The sequence below is a fragment of the Astatotilapia calliptera genome, chromosome 9 (assembly GCF_964374335.1).
Source record: "Astatotilapia calliptera chromosome 9, fAstCal68.1, whole genome shotgun sequence".
Classification (NCBI taxonomy): domain Eukaryota; kingdom Metazoa; phylum Chordata; class Actinopteri; order Cichliformes; family Cichlidae; genus Astatotilapia; species Astatotilapia calliptera.
Window position 1 is genome coordinate 18,416,717 of NC_137430.1, and position 17,152 is coordinate 18,433,868.

The window sequence follows — 17,152 nt, forward strand, 5'->3', positions numbered from 1 at the left end:
AGGCCAACTTCATGCTGATTACCATTCTGTAGCTGCCTTGCCTCGCAACTCTGCCACTCACTAGCATTAGCATCTGATTAGCAATTCTAATATGTACAAACACTAAGCAGAATCCGTCAGGCATTCGCAAAGGCCTGCCGGGGCTTATAGTGTATGACCTCAGCTGAGCAATTTTCATCAAAACAGTGCTTCCTATCACCAAAGACAGCCTTTATGGAGTATCACTTCTAATAATGAAAGGTCTACTCGACAAGAAATAATCTCTATATCTGCAACTCGCTAATTATCCTGCATATCTGCAGTTAAGAAGAGCTCTGCTGCAGAATGTCAGGAGACACCTCGAGATGCTTATCAGATTAAAAAAAAGCATGAGACAAAATCGGATTGGACGGAGATAATAAACTGCATGACTTGTCAAATGAAGAAATGTTTTGTTACCATGAAAGGCTTGTGCTAAAAAAAAAAAAGAAAGAAAAGAAAAAAAACCATCAGTCTGGACGTTATTCCTAGAATTGCGGATGGCTCGGGCTTGATTTGTGGAAACGAACATATCTCTTCCGAACCGACTGCCAAAAGTGCCTTGTTGATGTTGTTAAAGAGACTAGCTCTGGAACAGCTCCACGGACAGTGAATGGGAATTCGACTGGCTGAATATATGGACACAGTAACAGTACCCAGGGTGACCATTGCAACACCTAACAGCATGTATCTAAATCGAGCACTTATGTCATTCAAATCCAGTCTCATTTGGTTAGTGGAGTGTCTCTTCACTGCATCTGTTTTGTGGCTTAAAGCTTTGGTTGTAATATTATTAACAGTTCTTGCCAATATGATAATAATTAGTAGCTTGAAACAAACTGCATTGAAAATTGATTTTATAATAATTTTTTGAAGGTCATTTTCTTTAAACCTCAGGTATAATTTAATGCGAGTTCATTAAAACAAAAACAACAACAAAAAAACACCTTCTCACTAATCTCCTTATTTGCTATTCTTTCCTTGTGACAAGTGAAATGAATTTTTTTGTAGGATGTGTTTTCTTGCAGCAGTCCACTGTGTCTGGGCGCTGACCACTGTTGAATCGCAAACAGACTTCAATGGCTGCAGAGCTCAATGGGAGCCGTTCACGGTCAATGTCATGGCTTCTAAGACCAGATTTAAAGAAACAAGCATAAAAATACTGAACAACAAGTTGTGTTTCTTTTATGGAAGGTCTTTGTGGTTTAAATACTCTTTTCAATCACTACCAGATTTCTAAAAGATACTTTCTCAGAATTTTAGTGAGTAATTTCAATTTTTAATCATTTACCAACTTTTTTTTTCTTCTTTCATGAAAATGAAGGAAAAGAGTGGCCTTCAATACTCTCAAGTATGTTAGAGTATTTACTACTGCTGTCAATGTAAGTATGAAATAATGTCAGATTTCAAAATCACAAAATGTCATCAATTAAAAAAGAAAAAAAAAATCAGTCTGCTCTTTTAGCCATATGTGCAAATCTCCATATAGGGAAAAAAAACAAGTCTGTTACATTTGCTGAGATCAGCAGGAGACTTTCAGAGTTTGAGAATTAATATGTGAACATGATTTGGTTTTATAATGTGCTTTATGCCATCATGCATCACAGGTTCTAACTGTGAATGACGTAGTGAATGATGGTCAGGTTAGTGTTGCTTTTTTCAGGAGTGGGACTGTTCCTCCCTATCAGCACATTAAAGCCGCTGCAACATCAGTTGCAAAACCATCAAACTGTGGGAGAGAAATATCTTCAGAGGTGCCCTTCATAGCAAGACTTTCTAAATACTGTAGCTACTGTGGCAGATAGAACCTGCACAAGTTTACCTTTGCAGGGAGTTCTGATGTCAACAATCAGGCAAGTGAATGACAAAAAGTATTTCTAGGATTTATCTGAGTCTCCTGATGCTTTGAATCCAGTTAAATTCTGCTATATTTTAAAAAAGTGGTGCTTGGTGGCTTAATGACAACTTAAAAAGGAATAGATCCATCACCCCCCTTCCTACTCATTTTCACCTCTAGCGTTACAGAATCCCGAGGGCTGAGAGTGAAACTCTGTTTCTGACATGATTGTTGATGCAGTGCCAAATCAGAGGAGGTTAAAAAAAATAAATAACATGTTAGCATGTACTTTTACTTGTGCAACAGTGTGTTCAAATCAAATACATGCAATGCACTACAGAGTACATGGATGGTATACTATGTATACTTAGCAAAGGGTAGGTTGGTTATTGTTCTGGAGGGCTGTGAGACTGAGGTTTTAGCAATCAGTTTTCCCCAGCGATTGCCATCAACCCCCTGCAACCATTCCCAACTGGATGTGGAAAACTTATTTTTCCTTCATACCTGATGGTTGCAAGATGGCCATGAACTGGTCTCTAAGCCAATGTGACTGGGGCCTTATTCACATGATCCTAGATAATCACCATGATTGGCAAACGCCCCAAAATAGCTGAGAAGTTAATGTCGCATGGTTAGTGGTCACATGTCTGTAAAACTTCAATAGAAGTCTAAGGGAAAACCACTTTTTGTCTTGACCACTGATAAACACTTTCTTGCTTAGTTTATGGGCTCAGTCACTCGTTTTGGGTGATACTGAAAAAATATTAAGTCTACTGTGTTAATCTTGGTCCTATGTTTTAAAATCAAGACAGAGTTTTGCAGCCAATGATGACAATGACAATACTCATATTGAGACTTTAAACAGGACTCGAGAAACCAACGGGTGATGCCATGGCAGCTAGGTCCATCTTTTATACCATCGCTAATACTGGCACAGTTTTTTTCTACTCGTTGATGTAACAGATGTAGCATTGTTTGGTATTTATTTGTGTTAAGCTGTCATCTCATGTGTATAATTATTCAGCATTAAATGTGTGGTTGGAAGCACTACGCAGTTTAAGAGTAGTGTACTACATGGAAATGCACCAATAGAAATATATTCAAGCAAAGGTTGCTATTAGGACATACAGTACAAATCTTTACGATCCATGAATTTCCATCAGCAGCATCCAACAAGAAAACTCTTAGAAATTGTGTTCCCTCGGGCCCAGGTATAATCACCTGGATTGTCACTTTGATGGCTGAGGGTGGGGACAGCACATTAAAACCCCATTAAAGTTTTCATTATTCTGCAGAGCAGATGGGTGTGATGAATAGTTCGGTGCAATCGCTGCATGTGGCCCTACATGCTATTAATCAGCAAAGGCCTACATGCTGTGGGCCGCAAAGGCACGGTAATGTAAATCGTTGCTTTGCTCTTGCATACAGTGTTGCTCTTATTTGAGAAGTTAAATAATCTGACACTAGGATTAGGAATAAGAAGCTGAAATCAGGTTAAGCAAATAAAAGAACTACCGACTAGACACTTAGACATGAGTGACAGCTCGCTCAATATCTGCAGGAGTCGTGCAGCTCAGATTACACCCTGCGTCCTCTGGACTTCCGTGTCATATACAAAAGTAGAACAACAGACAGGCTAGCCAGAGGACCAAAGTAGTTCAGGACATTTTGTGAATGGATATTATGCAATGCTGTCCCCGCGGCACCTCTCCTCCAGACTGGAAAGATACAATCGGCGGAACTAGCCCCTCCCCTTGTTTATGTTTATCTCTTTGTCAATGAAACACATGTATCAAGAAAAGGAGTTTGTCAAAAACGGAGGTCACTTGCTTCCTCAAATAAGTAAGCTAGCAATGACATGACAGGAGGACAATGACAGACATTCTTGCGCTCCAAAATAAAGGATGTGCACATGAACGCTGTATGTGCCGAGCCAGAGCACATGCTCGTGTCAGAGGCTGCGAAGAATGTGAAGTGCATGGTTGTTCGGCATGCCCAGCAGAATGCGGTGGCAGGGTAGGAACCACAGAGAGAGGGGGGGGGGGGAAAAAAGAGTGCTTAAAAATAACCAAAAAAAAAGAGCGAGACAATGCAAACAAGCTGTTCTGATTAGAAAAGCTGAAAAAGCTATGTAGCTGCTTCGATGGTGCAAAAATGACTTTGAATTGAGTACAAAGCTAGCCTCAAACATCTGTTAATCCATTCAAGTTTGAGCCATTTAAAGAGTGGGCAGGAACACAGGGTGTGTTTGATGTATCAAATGGAAAACAACCATTTTAAGTCCTTGAGGATCAATTGGTGCAACTGTAGAACACAAAGCTCTTCCTAAAATTAAAGTGGTGACGCAGCTTTAATAAACAGAGTAAAAATATTATGTGAAGTAACACATCTGTCAGCACAACTTGTGCTCTTAACAGCATTACGCTGCTTTTGCTGTAATGTGGGATCTGTTGCTCACTACTGAAAAAGGTCCAATGGAAGTTCATTGGCAGTGTTTCTTCTGCAGCGCTCCAGAAGAACAAATAGGCCTTTCTATGAGCCTATTAGAGAAACTGGCCCTTTGTCCATGGACAATTGGCTGATCTGCTTTGTTGTGGTGACTGATAAACAAACGTACACATAAACATCCTGTGTGCACCCCCCCCCAAAAAAACAAAATAAATTATAGGCACATCTCTATGCACTTGTTATCATTCCATCACAATCTGTGATCTAGGGTGTCTCATCAGCAAATAACAAAGATGAGACAAAAGCCATTCAAAGCTGGAGACAGACACATAAGCATGAAAAAGTCCACTGGAGTGAATCACTAGACTGTGACGCTTTGCTCATTAACATAACTGTGTTTTAGAATACAGTGTGTGTGCTTGTGTATATATATTGGATATATATTTCTGTCTACCACCACAGTAGTCTAAAAAGTAAAGCAGAGTAATAAAGGACAGCCGGTAACAATGGTGTGAGCTGTTCAGCACCCCTAGGTAAGCTTTGAAAGCACCTGAGTGTGTGAAGGTGCTGCAGTGGTGAGAAGTGAAGGGCAAAGATGGAAGGAAAGGCAGGAAGAGGCATTGAAAAAAAGAAGGAGAGAGCCTCTTTGACCTTTTTAACATATCTCTGTAGGGAGGATATGAGTATATGTTGCCTTTGCCATTTTTCCCGTGCAGAAGACCTGCTTTTGAATTAAAACAGTATTAAGGGCTAAATTCAGAGTAAATCACCTACACACATGTCTATGACGCACACAAACACACGTATCCACACACCCCAAATTCCTGGCAAGCAAAAACTGAATTTCCTTCAAATACTGACTAGAGACAAACAGTCGCTGGTGCAGAGATCACACTGGGAGACATCCGAAAAGAGAGAAAAGGCTCTTTGTAGCAATTCCCGCAATAAGCCAGGTCCCTTCCTGGCTTCAACAGGTTCTGATGACACCTCCTAGAGGCATCCTGTGCTTCCCATCTCATTAGTCCTCTTTCCCAAGCTGACTTTTTCTCCTCCACTGGGAATGTATACAGGAAACACACGCTATAAATACAACAGGGAATGTTAATAATTCCAACTTGGAAGCAGCTATTAAAGCTCATCTTTACAACTCAATAAAAGCCTCTGGTTTTAATTTACAGCGGAGTACACAGTGAGAATTCATTTTACATGATCTTCTGGTAAACAAAAGTCCTTTTATCTGTATAATATGTGTTATTTTGGGAAGCTGTGTGTATAAGAACTGAGAAACAATTAAAATACTGTAAAATTTGACATTCTCACAACAGCATATAAAATACAGTGGTGTGAAATATTTGCTCCCTTTCTGATTTCTTTTTTGCATTATTGTCACATATAAATGTTTCACATCAAGCAAGTTTTAATATGAGCCAAAGACAGACCGAATAAATACAAAAATGCAGTTTTTAAATGATTATTTCAGTTTTTATGGGCAAAAAAAGTTGTCTAAACCCACCTGGCCCTATAGGAAAAAGTAATTAGCCTCATAGAAAAGTAAAAAAACACCACAATCTAACACAAAGAAATACCTGAGAAACAACATTGTTGACCTCTATCAGTCTGGTAAGGGTTACGATGCAATTTCTAAGGCGTTGGCACTCCAGTGGACCAAGGTGAGAGGCATTATCCACAAATGCAGAAGACTTTGAACAGTGGCCAGCCTACCAAAATGACTCCAAAAGTACAGTTGGTGATCTTTAATGGCCTCCTCATTCAGGAAGCCATAAAAGAACCCAGAACATGATCTGAAGAAATGCCGGCCTCACTTGTCTCAGATAAGGTCAGAGTTCATGATTCAACAATAAGAAAGAGACTGGGCAAAAATTGCGTCCATGGGAGAGGCCCAAGAAGAAAAAGAACTCAAAGGCTCATCTCACTTTTGCCAAAAAAGACATCTTGATGATTCCCAAGAACTTTTGAAGAGTTTTCTGTAGAGTAACGAGACAAGAGTTGAAATTTTTGGAACATTGGTTTTCTGATAATTTGGCATAAAACACAGCTTCACATAAAAAGAACATCATATCATCAGTCCAACATGGTGGAGGTAGTGTGATGGTCAGGGGCGGCTTTGCTGTGTTAGAACCTGAATAACTCGCCATAACTGAAACGGAATCATGAAGTCTGCGCTCTATCAAAAAAATCCTGAAGGAGAATGTATGGCCATCAATTCATGCCCTGAAGCTCAAGCACAGTTTGGTTATGCAGCAGGACAGTGATACAAAACACACCAAAAAGTCCTCCTTTGCATGGCTCAAACAAGTAAAACGAAGGTTTTGAAGAGTCTTACTCAAAGTTCGGACTTAAATCTGATTGAGCTGGCATGACCTTAAAATAGGACATTCATGCTCAAAAACATCCAATGTAGCTGAATTATAACAATCATGCAAAAAAGAGTGGGGCAAAATTTCGAAAAAGAAATGTGAAAGACTCTTCACCAATTATTGCAAATGCCTGACTGCCAAGGGTGGCATAACCAGTTATTAGGGTTAGGGAGCTTTCCTGAAAAAGCCCGGAACAAAGTTCTGGCTTGTGAAAGAAATATTAGACCAATAAGCAATGTGCTTTGAGGCATCTCTAAGAACTCCCAATTGTCTGTAAAAGTTAGAAAAATTCTCCACTTTGATGTTATTGCTGTCCTTTCACTGACCCTGGCACCAAGTACATTCATAAACAGCTGGAATGAAGCAATTTATCTAATGAATATGTCTGTGTCCAATGTCTCTGCCTGACTCGGCGAGCTGCTTTCACAATCGACACTGAAGCGAAATGAGCACATGAGCATAAAATGATCCTTGCGGTCATGTCCGCAGAGCTTAATACCTGACAAGTTGTGGGTCTGTTTAATTTCACCCATCGTTGTACTCCAAGTGGTTAGCAAGTTTAACATGTTAGGAAGATTGCGAAATTGGATATTAGGTGGGGAGACTTGCCTCCAGTAGATGAGAGTACGTTTCCAGAGAGCAGGGCTACAATCTCTATGTGCAGTCAAGCAAACCATCACCCACTGATTGCTGGCGATTCCCAGCAGAGGCGCACACACAGCACACTGTATTGATCTCCGAGATGACTAAACAGAATTGTCAGCCTCCTAATCTGTGGCGCGCTCCCAAGCATGACTGTCTCACAGCCCGATTGTTCATTTGATTACCATTCAAACCTTCCAAACCATCTGCAGGAGGCCCCCCTGCCACCCATTTCAGCAGCACTGGCAGGAAAAATGAAACCTGCAGCGTCAGCCTCTCTCACACATGACAGAACTGGACATTTTGTCAAAGGAGAACTAAACAACTACCCTGCCAGTTTCTCCCCAACTCTCATTCTGCCCAACCACAACTGCTGAGTGTATTCCCACCCAAATAAATCTCCTTCCTGACAGGGTTCAGCTCATCATTGCTGCTTTTTGGACTGTTAATGACCAGATCAGAAAGCACCACACTGAAGGAACTCCATTATTTATTATTATTGTTCATAATGTGGTGAAAGTTTTCTTGCCAACAGACAGTACAGATACCAAGACTCTAGCCTTGACTACAAAAGGACAGTGTAAAATTAACATGTCTAATATTGGGGCTAATTCATCCTTCATACAAAGTCCAGCAATTTTATATCTTCAAAAAAAAAAAAAAAAAAGAAAGCCACAGAAAGGATGTCTGCAAACAGAACTTATTTAGAAACAGAGAGACACTTGTCTTACAGCAAATCTTATTCAACTGCTTAATTAAATAATTGATGCTAAAGTGGAAATTCCCGTCACGTCTGGCTAACTCTGGTTGTGTACAGAGTCAGAGCCCTGAAGTGCAGGACGGACAGAGACATGAATGACATGGAAAGTGTGAGTTTGAACCACAGAGGAAATATGGAAGCTTGTCTAGACATAGTCAGCAGACACTCCATCAAAAAAGAAAAAGACAAAATCGGATTGGAGAGTGTAGCAGCAAAGAGCCATAGCGTTTGTGAGATAATTGAAGACATGAAAACACATGGCTGGCAATTACTTCTTTTTTTTAAATGGCAATCGTTTAATCCGGCTAATGAGCAACATATGAATATTTTGTTTAGTTTAGAAACATGCTTTCATTTTTTCCAGGGGTGTTATCCAAAAGGATGGTAATGCTACGGGCAAGTTCACAGCACTGTGTCTACCTTAATCTCGCCCTTTTGTACTTGTCGCATGCAGGCACCATGTGACAACGCAGCTGGCACAGGTCAAATCACATCCTTCCTTCTCCTCTGCCCTCCCCCCGCCGCCGCCGCAGCCTTCTGAGCTAAGCCTACTCTATGGATTCAGCACAAAGGTTTATGCAGCCCTGACGCCTATGCAGTTAAGCCTCCTGGTTGCTAAGTGGCCGCGTGTACAGTAGCACAACACTGCTTTCCATGGCCAGTGAAGGCATTGGTGGGGGGATTGTATGTGTGTTTAAGCAGGAAACATGCAGCACAATGTAAAGATGGGAAGGTCCAAGAAGGAAGGAAATCCTGCTTGAAAAATGGCCTGAGACAAAAAGCAAAAAGTGCTTTCTGCTGTGTTAAAATCTGCTAGTGGGACTTTACACCAGGTCCTTTTGGAGAACCACAGAAACTTTTTCATTTTTGGATCTGCACTAAAAAAAATCCTAATATTTAGGGTCTTTTTGCAGCAGAAGAGAAACTCTGAGTGCCCTTTCCAAACTTTGGTAAGTATATATTGATTGGTCAAACACAGAAAAAAAATAAAATAAAAATCCAATAAAACAACTGTAAAGGATTAGCTTTTATGGTTAGCCTTTAAAAACGGACCAAGATACACAAGAATGAGCTGAGACTGGAACCCAGGCTTTATGAAGTGCATATTTCTCCTCAGCTTCCAACTACGCATTACAAAGCAAAGTAGAAGAGAACAAGAAGACACTGAAACAGGATTACAAGACAATATAAGTCCACAGCAAGCAGTGACATTGCATTCAATTGGGCAGCCATTGCGTCACTTTCGCATTTCCTATTAGCAGTGCAAATTTAACACAGAAAAAAAGGCTTGGGCATATGCAATTCCCCCCATGTAACTCTCAAAACTGTTTGGTGGACTGATGACAGAGAGAAGGGAAGATCACAACTACAAAGAGACTTATCGAACGATTTGCTAAATCTAGGATGGAAAGGTGAATGCATGAAATGCTTGCCAAAGACACTGATGCTACTCAACACAGCACTGCTCAGTAAAGAGAAGGACAAACCTTCCTTAGTGTTTTAATTGATCTAGGACTCGAGGCTCTTGTCTCTCCAAGCTAATCTTGGCTGGCTAAAAGGCAGATTTAGATTTAAGATATGCTGCTTAACATAATATATTATAATGAATATATTGTTTATACCATATATTGTAAAAACAAAATTACAAAAGGCACAAAAAGTGCCAGCTTGGAGTAGTTTACAGCCAATCAGAGAGAGAATCACTTAAATTCAGGAAGAGAACCTATGAAATTGTTCAGTAATGTGAGAGGTACATCCTTGCAAACACAGCATAAAATGTAGGCCGCTTGTGTAGTGCCAGCAGCGTTGCAATTAAAATGCAAGTGAGCCGCTCCATCAGTTTGGGGGCCTCACAAGGGGGACACAAGAGAGAAGCTGCCTGTATTCTTGGAGAGGACAGCCTGACCAAATCCAATTAAAAAGAGTCAAGGAGAACCACGTCTCACCTCTCCCTCGCTTCACTTCTGTCTTCTAGTTAGCCTCTCACAAGCATACGCGTGTGTCTGCAAACCTGGATCATAGCTAAATGAAGAAAGTCTGAAGTTTAAAATTCTGCTCGGTGGCGAGGAAACGTGGCTCTAGCCAAACAGCGATCCATAAGTGGAAAAAAAAAAAACTCTTCTTTAAAGGCTATCCACGGGTGGAACATGTGCAGCCACCACCTGCTCTGGGAGCAACGTTGAAAAAAAGGAATAACAGGGGTTTGTGACATATGAAAGGGCAGAGTGTATAAGAGGCAGGTGTGGAAGCCATAACATTATGAGGCTATCATCCGCTCTGGAGAAGAAAAAAAAGGAAGTAATTAAGGAATAAAGAGGGGAGCAGTCGGGGGAGATACAGCAGACTGCCTCTCTGTGGAATCGCTTATCACACACTGCAGCCTATTATAGAGACAAACTGATGTAAGCAACAGTAAATGGCTATTGGTAGGCTCTCTGCGTGAAAAACCCAGCCCCAGTCTCATAACTATACAATCCCAGTCTACCAGCATCATGCTGAAAATGCCCCGTCTTGTGTTACGTTTCATACACAACTTTGCTTTTGCACTCTTTGATCCAGCGTCTCCAGCAAGACAACAGCTTTTAACATTTCTGGCTTCTGATCCCTACCACATGCAGTAATTCGCTTTTTAATGTCAATAAAACGTTCATCCCTAGTATGTATTCAATAAATAATACATCTCACTTCATCTATTATTTAACAACAAATACATAAATAAATAAAAGGAACTGCTTAATTTACCTGCAGACTTCCATTAGAGCAAAATATACATGGCATTTTAATTCTTAAACATGGCAGCACTGAACTCTCAAACGCACACGTATACACGCACAAGATTGCGCTTTCACTGTTTACAAGTTTGCTTTCTCATCTGATCAGGATGCACTGATCAGATCAACAGAATCTTCTCTTCCTGTTTCCATCATGCACAAGAGAGAGCTGAATTCTCAAATGACATCCACGGATTATCAGACAGGAAAGGGATGGGAACAGGAGGCTGTGACCTTCGGGGGTCATCTGCTGAGAGGCGACGAACCGCCTCCTCATTCGGCCGGTTATATGTTGCAGGAAAAAAGAAAGGGGAAAAAAATTCCTGGCCCAGCGGCACATGCCAGAGCAACTATCCCAGCCATGTAAATAAATCCAAACCCAGAGGGACCGCAGTGGAGCCTTCAAATACAAATACACAGACAGAGTTTACTTGAATACCTGGGTTTTCTAGGAGCTAACAGCATTTTCCATTAGGATTCATTTCTAACTTCCTGCAGGCGTATTCACATGGAAGACACAAGTGATTTAAAGTGCGGACCAACAACTGCTGCACCTCCAGTCCAGAGAGCACAAGAATAACCTGTATGTTGCCTGTGCACGCGCATGCAATGAGGTTTTTCTTGAATTTCTTCCCTTGCTGATCAACAGTATCTAAGATAAAGGCAAAGGTACGAATTCTACAGCATTGCAAGGTCTAAAAACCACATCTATTCAATTTCAAGTTAGTCAAAGGATTAAAAATGTTTTAAACATTACACTCATATTACTCAGGCCTTTGTTGGGTAAGGAAGGCAGCAGCTAAGGGACCACTTAATGCACTGCAAAGCTCTTTGGAATATATTAAGTTAACTTGTGATCTCCCTCCAGAATTGGGACATGAAAGGTTTCCCCTATTGTAGCTTCTTGCATGCTTCTTCTCTTAAGTGCTTATCATGCAAGCAAATGGCTTTCAGTGTCTCTCCATCAATGGCAAACATTGGCAGTATTTTGTTTGACAGTGTGGCTAAAAAACTGCAGACAAGCAAAGACCTCATTAGAGTCGCTGTTTACATTATGCCTTGATTTGTTCCTCCCATTGAGGCTTTTCTAAGAATGACTATCATTTTATTGGCTCGTAGCTGTCCAAGATAAACACCACTGTCCACCACCACCCACTATCTCTTGCTATAATCGTTCATTATATAAGATAGGAAAGACATATTACGGACAGCTTCCCTGAAGCCTTCCTCTCACTGTCGGAATACTGGGGACGTTTAGTACATTAGGAGGAAAAGGTGGTGTTTTAATTCAGGACAATGCCCAATTTAAACGTTCCCAGTAGCTTTAAGATATAATCTACATATTTTCCCACAAGACGTCGGGTAGATCCACACAATAGGCGCATACTATCCTGGGACAAACTGCTCTAATCATCCTTGTTCTCCATGCTGTTTTCCACTACCTTAAAAGTGAAGTATGTGCGAGGTGCATTGTGTTTAGGTCCCACAGATCGGCAGCAACAATCTTTGCTCTTCAGTTCAACTTTGCCTACCGACCGGAGCCTCATTGTTCTCCAGCATTTCCTAACCTCAGAGGAATTCCTCCTCCAGGAAATATGCTTTACAAGAGAAGGCACCAAGCCCAGTTACTCACAGAGACCACCCCCCTCTACCCTTCGCCCTCCTGCCAACATCTGCCCTGTGATCCGCTGCACCCTTTAGCGATACCGTGCGTACACATCTTCAAGGCCTCCGATGCCGCACAAACTGGGCACCTCCAACCTGACCTCGAGACACTTAGACTCTTGGCAGTGGAGTAAGAAAAAGACAAGTATGTGTTTGTGTGATCAGATGAAAGTCTTCAATGTGACCCTTTCTCCACGGGAGGGCTGTCTTTGATCATCCTGAGCGTTTCTGACGATGCCCTCCAGGATCTCCCAGAAGATAAAACCGCTGATAAGAGCGGATCTTTGTCTTCTTCTTATTCTCCTCCTATCTTTTTAATCATTATCACTCCACTAAACCAACTTAACTCACTATTAAGACTCCAGTCTGATGCTTCCAGCATGGCATTCCCAGCCAGAACAGAAAGCCCTTGTAGGGATCAGTCACCTGTGAAATCAATCCCAGTTCCAGCACTACAGGGGAGATAAAGAAGGGGAAGGGGGAGGCTACATTCCCCAACCCCCCATCTCCAGGACTGAGGACACATTCCCCTCATGTAATCACCTCCTCAATTTCTCCACTGATGTGCCACTTCTAAGAAAGGCTCCATCTCCTCTCTGGCTCCTCTGTCCTCCATTGGAAACATCTGGGCGGTGGCGGCGGTGGTGATGGAGGGGTCGGGATGTACACATTCATACATGTGGTCTGGGAAACTGCAGACCACAAAGTGCCCCCTCAACCTTTCTTCACAGCAAATTTCCCACCAAGCTGGGAATGCAAAAATATGGTGAAAGGCAAAAGGGCACAGGGCATTGCATTAAAGTGTTCACCGCCAGGATTAACGTCCTACACGGCCACTTGGGCACATTAAAGCACTCGATAAGCAGCAGTGCACAATGACGACTTTTCACAGCTTTTTGGTTTCAGCAAAATCGCCACATCCTCCTGTCTTTGAAGTCAGGCGTCACTTCATGTAATGCCATTAAGTTGACAGCCATGACTCTGCCGTGCAGAAACCAAAAGTGTTATGCTTTAGTGCAAACCTGGAGTTGTGCTGCCAGCTGAGTGCTAACTCCAGCGGTTTGCATTTGAGTCCACCTGTGCTATCTTTGGCAGAACTCACTCCTGCTGGATTTAATAAGAAGCTGGCAAAGCCGGTGACTAAAATGCCCTCCTCTGTACTTCTTATGAAGTGTGTGGCAAATTGGGTAATTACTGGACTGAACAGATGCTGTAGAGGGCACAAAATAAAAAAAAAATGAAGAAAATACACACTGAGTAGAGATACAGATGCCATTTAAACAAGTTTCCTAAATGAATTGCACTTCAGTGACTCTGAAGATGGCAAATAAGCTTTAAGGTAAAGCTGTACACAACATAGAATGATGTACCTAACAGTCCTGGAAACATTTATTTCTTTGTCTTGGTTGACCTGCCATTCATCCTAATGGTTTATGAGGGCCAGACTAACCACTGTGAGCTTAGAGGAGCCCATGAGCAGACTCCGAAAAGGATTAAACATCACAGTGGCTGTGCAGGAACTAAAGCTGTGCCATGCCTCTTTGTGACTGCTCTTCCAATTTCACACTTGCATTTTCAAAGGTAAATGTCTCCATCAGTAGGATGGCGTCACACAGTATTACAGACAACTTTATGGCTCATGTTATGCTGACAGCGCAGCAGCATGCAGGGTTTGTACAGGAGAACGCGCAACACTTCTTGCCCTGCAGGCTGATGCACCGTGCATACTAAACAGGCTTGCTGGTTTGTGTTTATTGCGAGGCTTGTTTTGTTTTTCCCCGTTAAAGTATGCACTCTGAGGGTTCTCTGTTTAAAACCGTTCTCATCACTCACCGAGAGAAACTCGAGCGTCCCGACATAGTCCCGCTCAGTCTTTAAAAGTTCGTTTAGGACGCACACTCGCAACCGCAGCTGTTTCTCCAGGTCCTTCCCGCTTTCAGCTCTGTGCTCACTTCTGCCTTCCTCAGTCATTGTGAGTATATATGAAGTTATTTCCTTCAGGAGTTCACAGCTTCACATCACACGGCGAGTTTTAATGGCAGAAGTGTAAAGTTTGCAGCATGGTCAAAAACAAAAAAAGTCAAGGAGCAACCGGTGCCTGTGCTCTTAAATCCACAAAATGTAGGGAAAAGAGCGAAACGCAGTGTAAGAAGAAAAAAAAAAGTTAAAATAAAAACTTTTAATAAAATAAAAGGTTTCTGAAAAGCAGCTTCCAACAAATTGTGTGACTGACCGTTGTACAACAACTGGACACCACTTAGTGCACCGAGTCCATGTGACTCCTTAAATCTTCATCCTAATCCAGCCTCCCAGCAGCTTTTTACACGGAGGACCAGTGTAAAGGCACCAGCAACACTTGTCCTCTTGGTGCTGGTTTCAAAATAAAACCACGGGCGTTGAGAGGCAGCTAAACGCCAGAGCAGATAAAAATGACCTCACGGTCATGAAGATGCTCTAAAGTTGATCTAACTGCCAGCCAGAACTGCGGAAAGGATACTCACTGTGCTTAGTGTGACTCTTTTCGTGCTTTTAATTTGAAGGAACGCTTAGTATTTTGAAGCCATCTCCAGGTAACTTGACAATCCTTGAAGCATATAATCAAATACACTTCAGATATATGAGATCATGAATCTAAGCTACTAAAGTGCAATCTACGAGAAATCTGCATAATAGTGTATTTATATAAAAGGTGAAGGAACACACTTTTATTCCAGCGAAATTTACTGAGTGAAAAATAGTTTGAAACCCCTCTGCAACTTCATGCACCCCCTCTGATACTGCTGCAAATCAGTGGTCACTTCAGAATGTAACCATGCAATATATAATCATATATTATTATTTAAATTATTTTCATTTTTCTACTTGTGATACAGCTCAGTAGTTGTTTAATGGCATAATGAATTTCAGTCATAACCCTTTGACTTGTATCATTAAGTTTTAAATGAGCTCATCACTACTATCTGTGAGCTAATAGAAAACGTATTGCACAGCCTGCGTACACCATCGGTTCTTTAAATCAGTGTTAGCTTTTGGTGACAGAAAGGACAGAGCTGTAAAGAGCAGCTACATGGGACACGATAGCCCTGCACACACCATGTGTTTTAATGTATTTGCACATTTATTATTCTTTAAGCTTTCTGTCTGAGCACATTCAGTTTAAGATAAATGGTTTACACCCAGTCTGAAATCTCCCTCGGCTCTTAACCTCTTTACACAGACTTGTCTAATTCTTGCCAGCTGACATGTAGGGCAACCAGCGGGCTCTGATATGTGCCTGTGTCCGGTCAGTTTCTCAGTGATGCTCCAGCTGTGACTGAGAATCTTGAGCTTTGTTTCATATTCTTTTAAACATTATTGCGTGCACAAATATGGCTCTGATATGGATTAATGGATAAAAGGTGTCTTTTACTTTGAGGGTTTATGAGTGAGCTGTACAAGTGAAGAAGATATTTAGAATTTATCTGCCAAAATATAAAAAAACAACAGTAAATTTCACTTATTAGAGGAGTAGCTCATCACTTAAAACACACCATATAAACTGTCTATCAAACATGTGTATGGATATTTTAGAGGACGGGCATGTATGGCTGACCAGAGGGCAGGAACTTTGGCTGACAGAAGCACCCAGATGAATCCAGAGACAGGCAGGAGCATTTACTGGGCTTGGATTTAGCCAAATATATCAAAACGTATTGAATAACAACTCATGATTTAGCAGGACAACAGACTACCGGACGAACCAATCAAAAACCAGAGACCTTTTCAGGGTTACTGGCCAGTCAGTCACCTGATCTCAGGGCGACTGAGCAGCATTACACTGCAGACTAAAAGAGGCTATAGTGAAGGCCTCGGAGTCTCTGTGGATGTTTGTGACAGAGAATGAAATATGATGCATTAATTCACTCCTGAAATTTGGGCACACTAAGATACAAAACTGCAGGCAATGATAAAATATTAAGAAGGTGAGGAAACAAACAAAAAACAACACCAATAATAACAACAATAAAAAAAGATGTGAGTCTACAGAGAAAGACACACTTCCCCTTTGCTTTCATTCTCACGGGGCTTTCTTGAGCACAAATTGAAAGAAACACTTAGTTTCAGTGAAAGTGAGGCACAGGTGGCAAGAGAGGCTGACAGGAAATGTATTATCGTCTGTCTCTGGAATTCTCAAGGAGGCAGTCCACAAACACTTAAATTACAGGCGTCCCAAACACCACACGAAGCTCTTCTCTCCAAAACATCGTTTCATCTGGAGCACAATCAACAATTGCGGTTGTAGTCAGGTTGTTACGCCTTGCGAACCATTCAACTCCCTAAATACATGTGCATGTGCATGTACACACAATACATGTTTTATACGGGCAAAAGCAAACTAGAATGTTATCCAAGAAACAACAGCATCAACGTGCTCCTGTCAGATGTTTGTTAATATTTGAATGAAGAATTTCCTCTTGATTAAAGCTCATCCTGTTACATTACACTCAAGTTAAAAACATGGACCTAGAAAGATGCATAATCATATTTAATTAATCAGACTCTTTATAATTAGGTCAGAACTTCCTCCTACAGGCAGGTAAGATGTGTCACCCCCCACCTCCCTGTTCGCTGCTAACACTAAATTCACTGAAAA

At 41.4% G+C, this 17,152-nt stretch overlaps 1 protein-coding gene across 3 annotated transcripts in view; it reads right to left on the reverse strand.

The window, feature by feature from the left end:
• prex2 (phosphatidylinositol-3,4,5-trisphosphate-dependent Rac exchange factor 2) overlaps nt 1-14,812 on the reverse strand; it is a 91,871-nt gene extending 77,059 nt beyond the window's left edge. For all 3 annotated transcript variants that reach the window (XR_003273317.2, XM_026179501.2, XM_026179500.2), the window contains exon 1: nt 14,353-14,812. Coding sequence is in view for 2 of the 3 variants with exons in the window: in XM_026179501.2 (XP_026035286.2) it covers nt 14,353-14,490 (138 nt within the window). In the remaining variant the exon portion in view is untranslated. The remainder of the gene's footprint in view (nt 1-14,352) is intronic.
• Between the last annotated feature and the right edge of the window lie 2,340 nt (nt 14,813-17,152).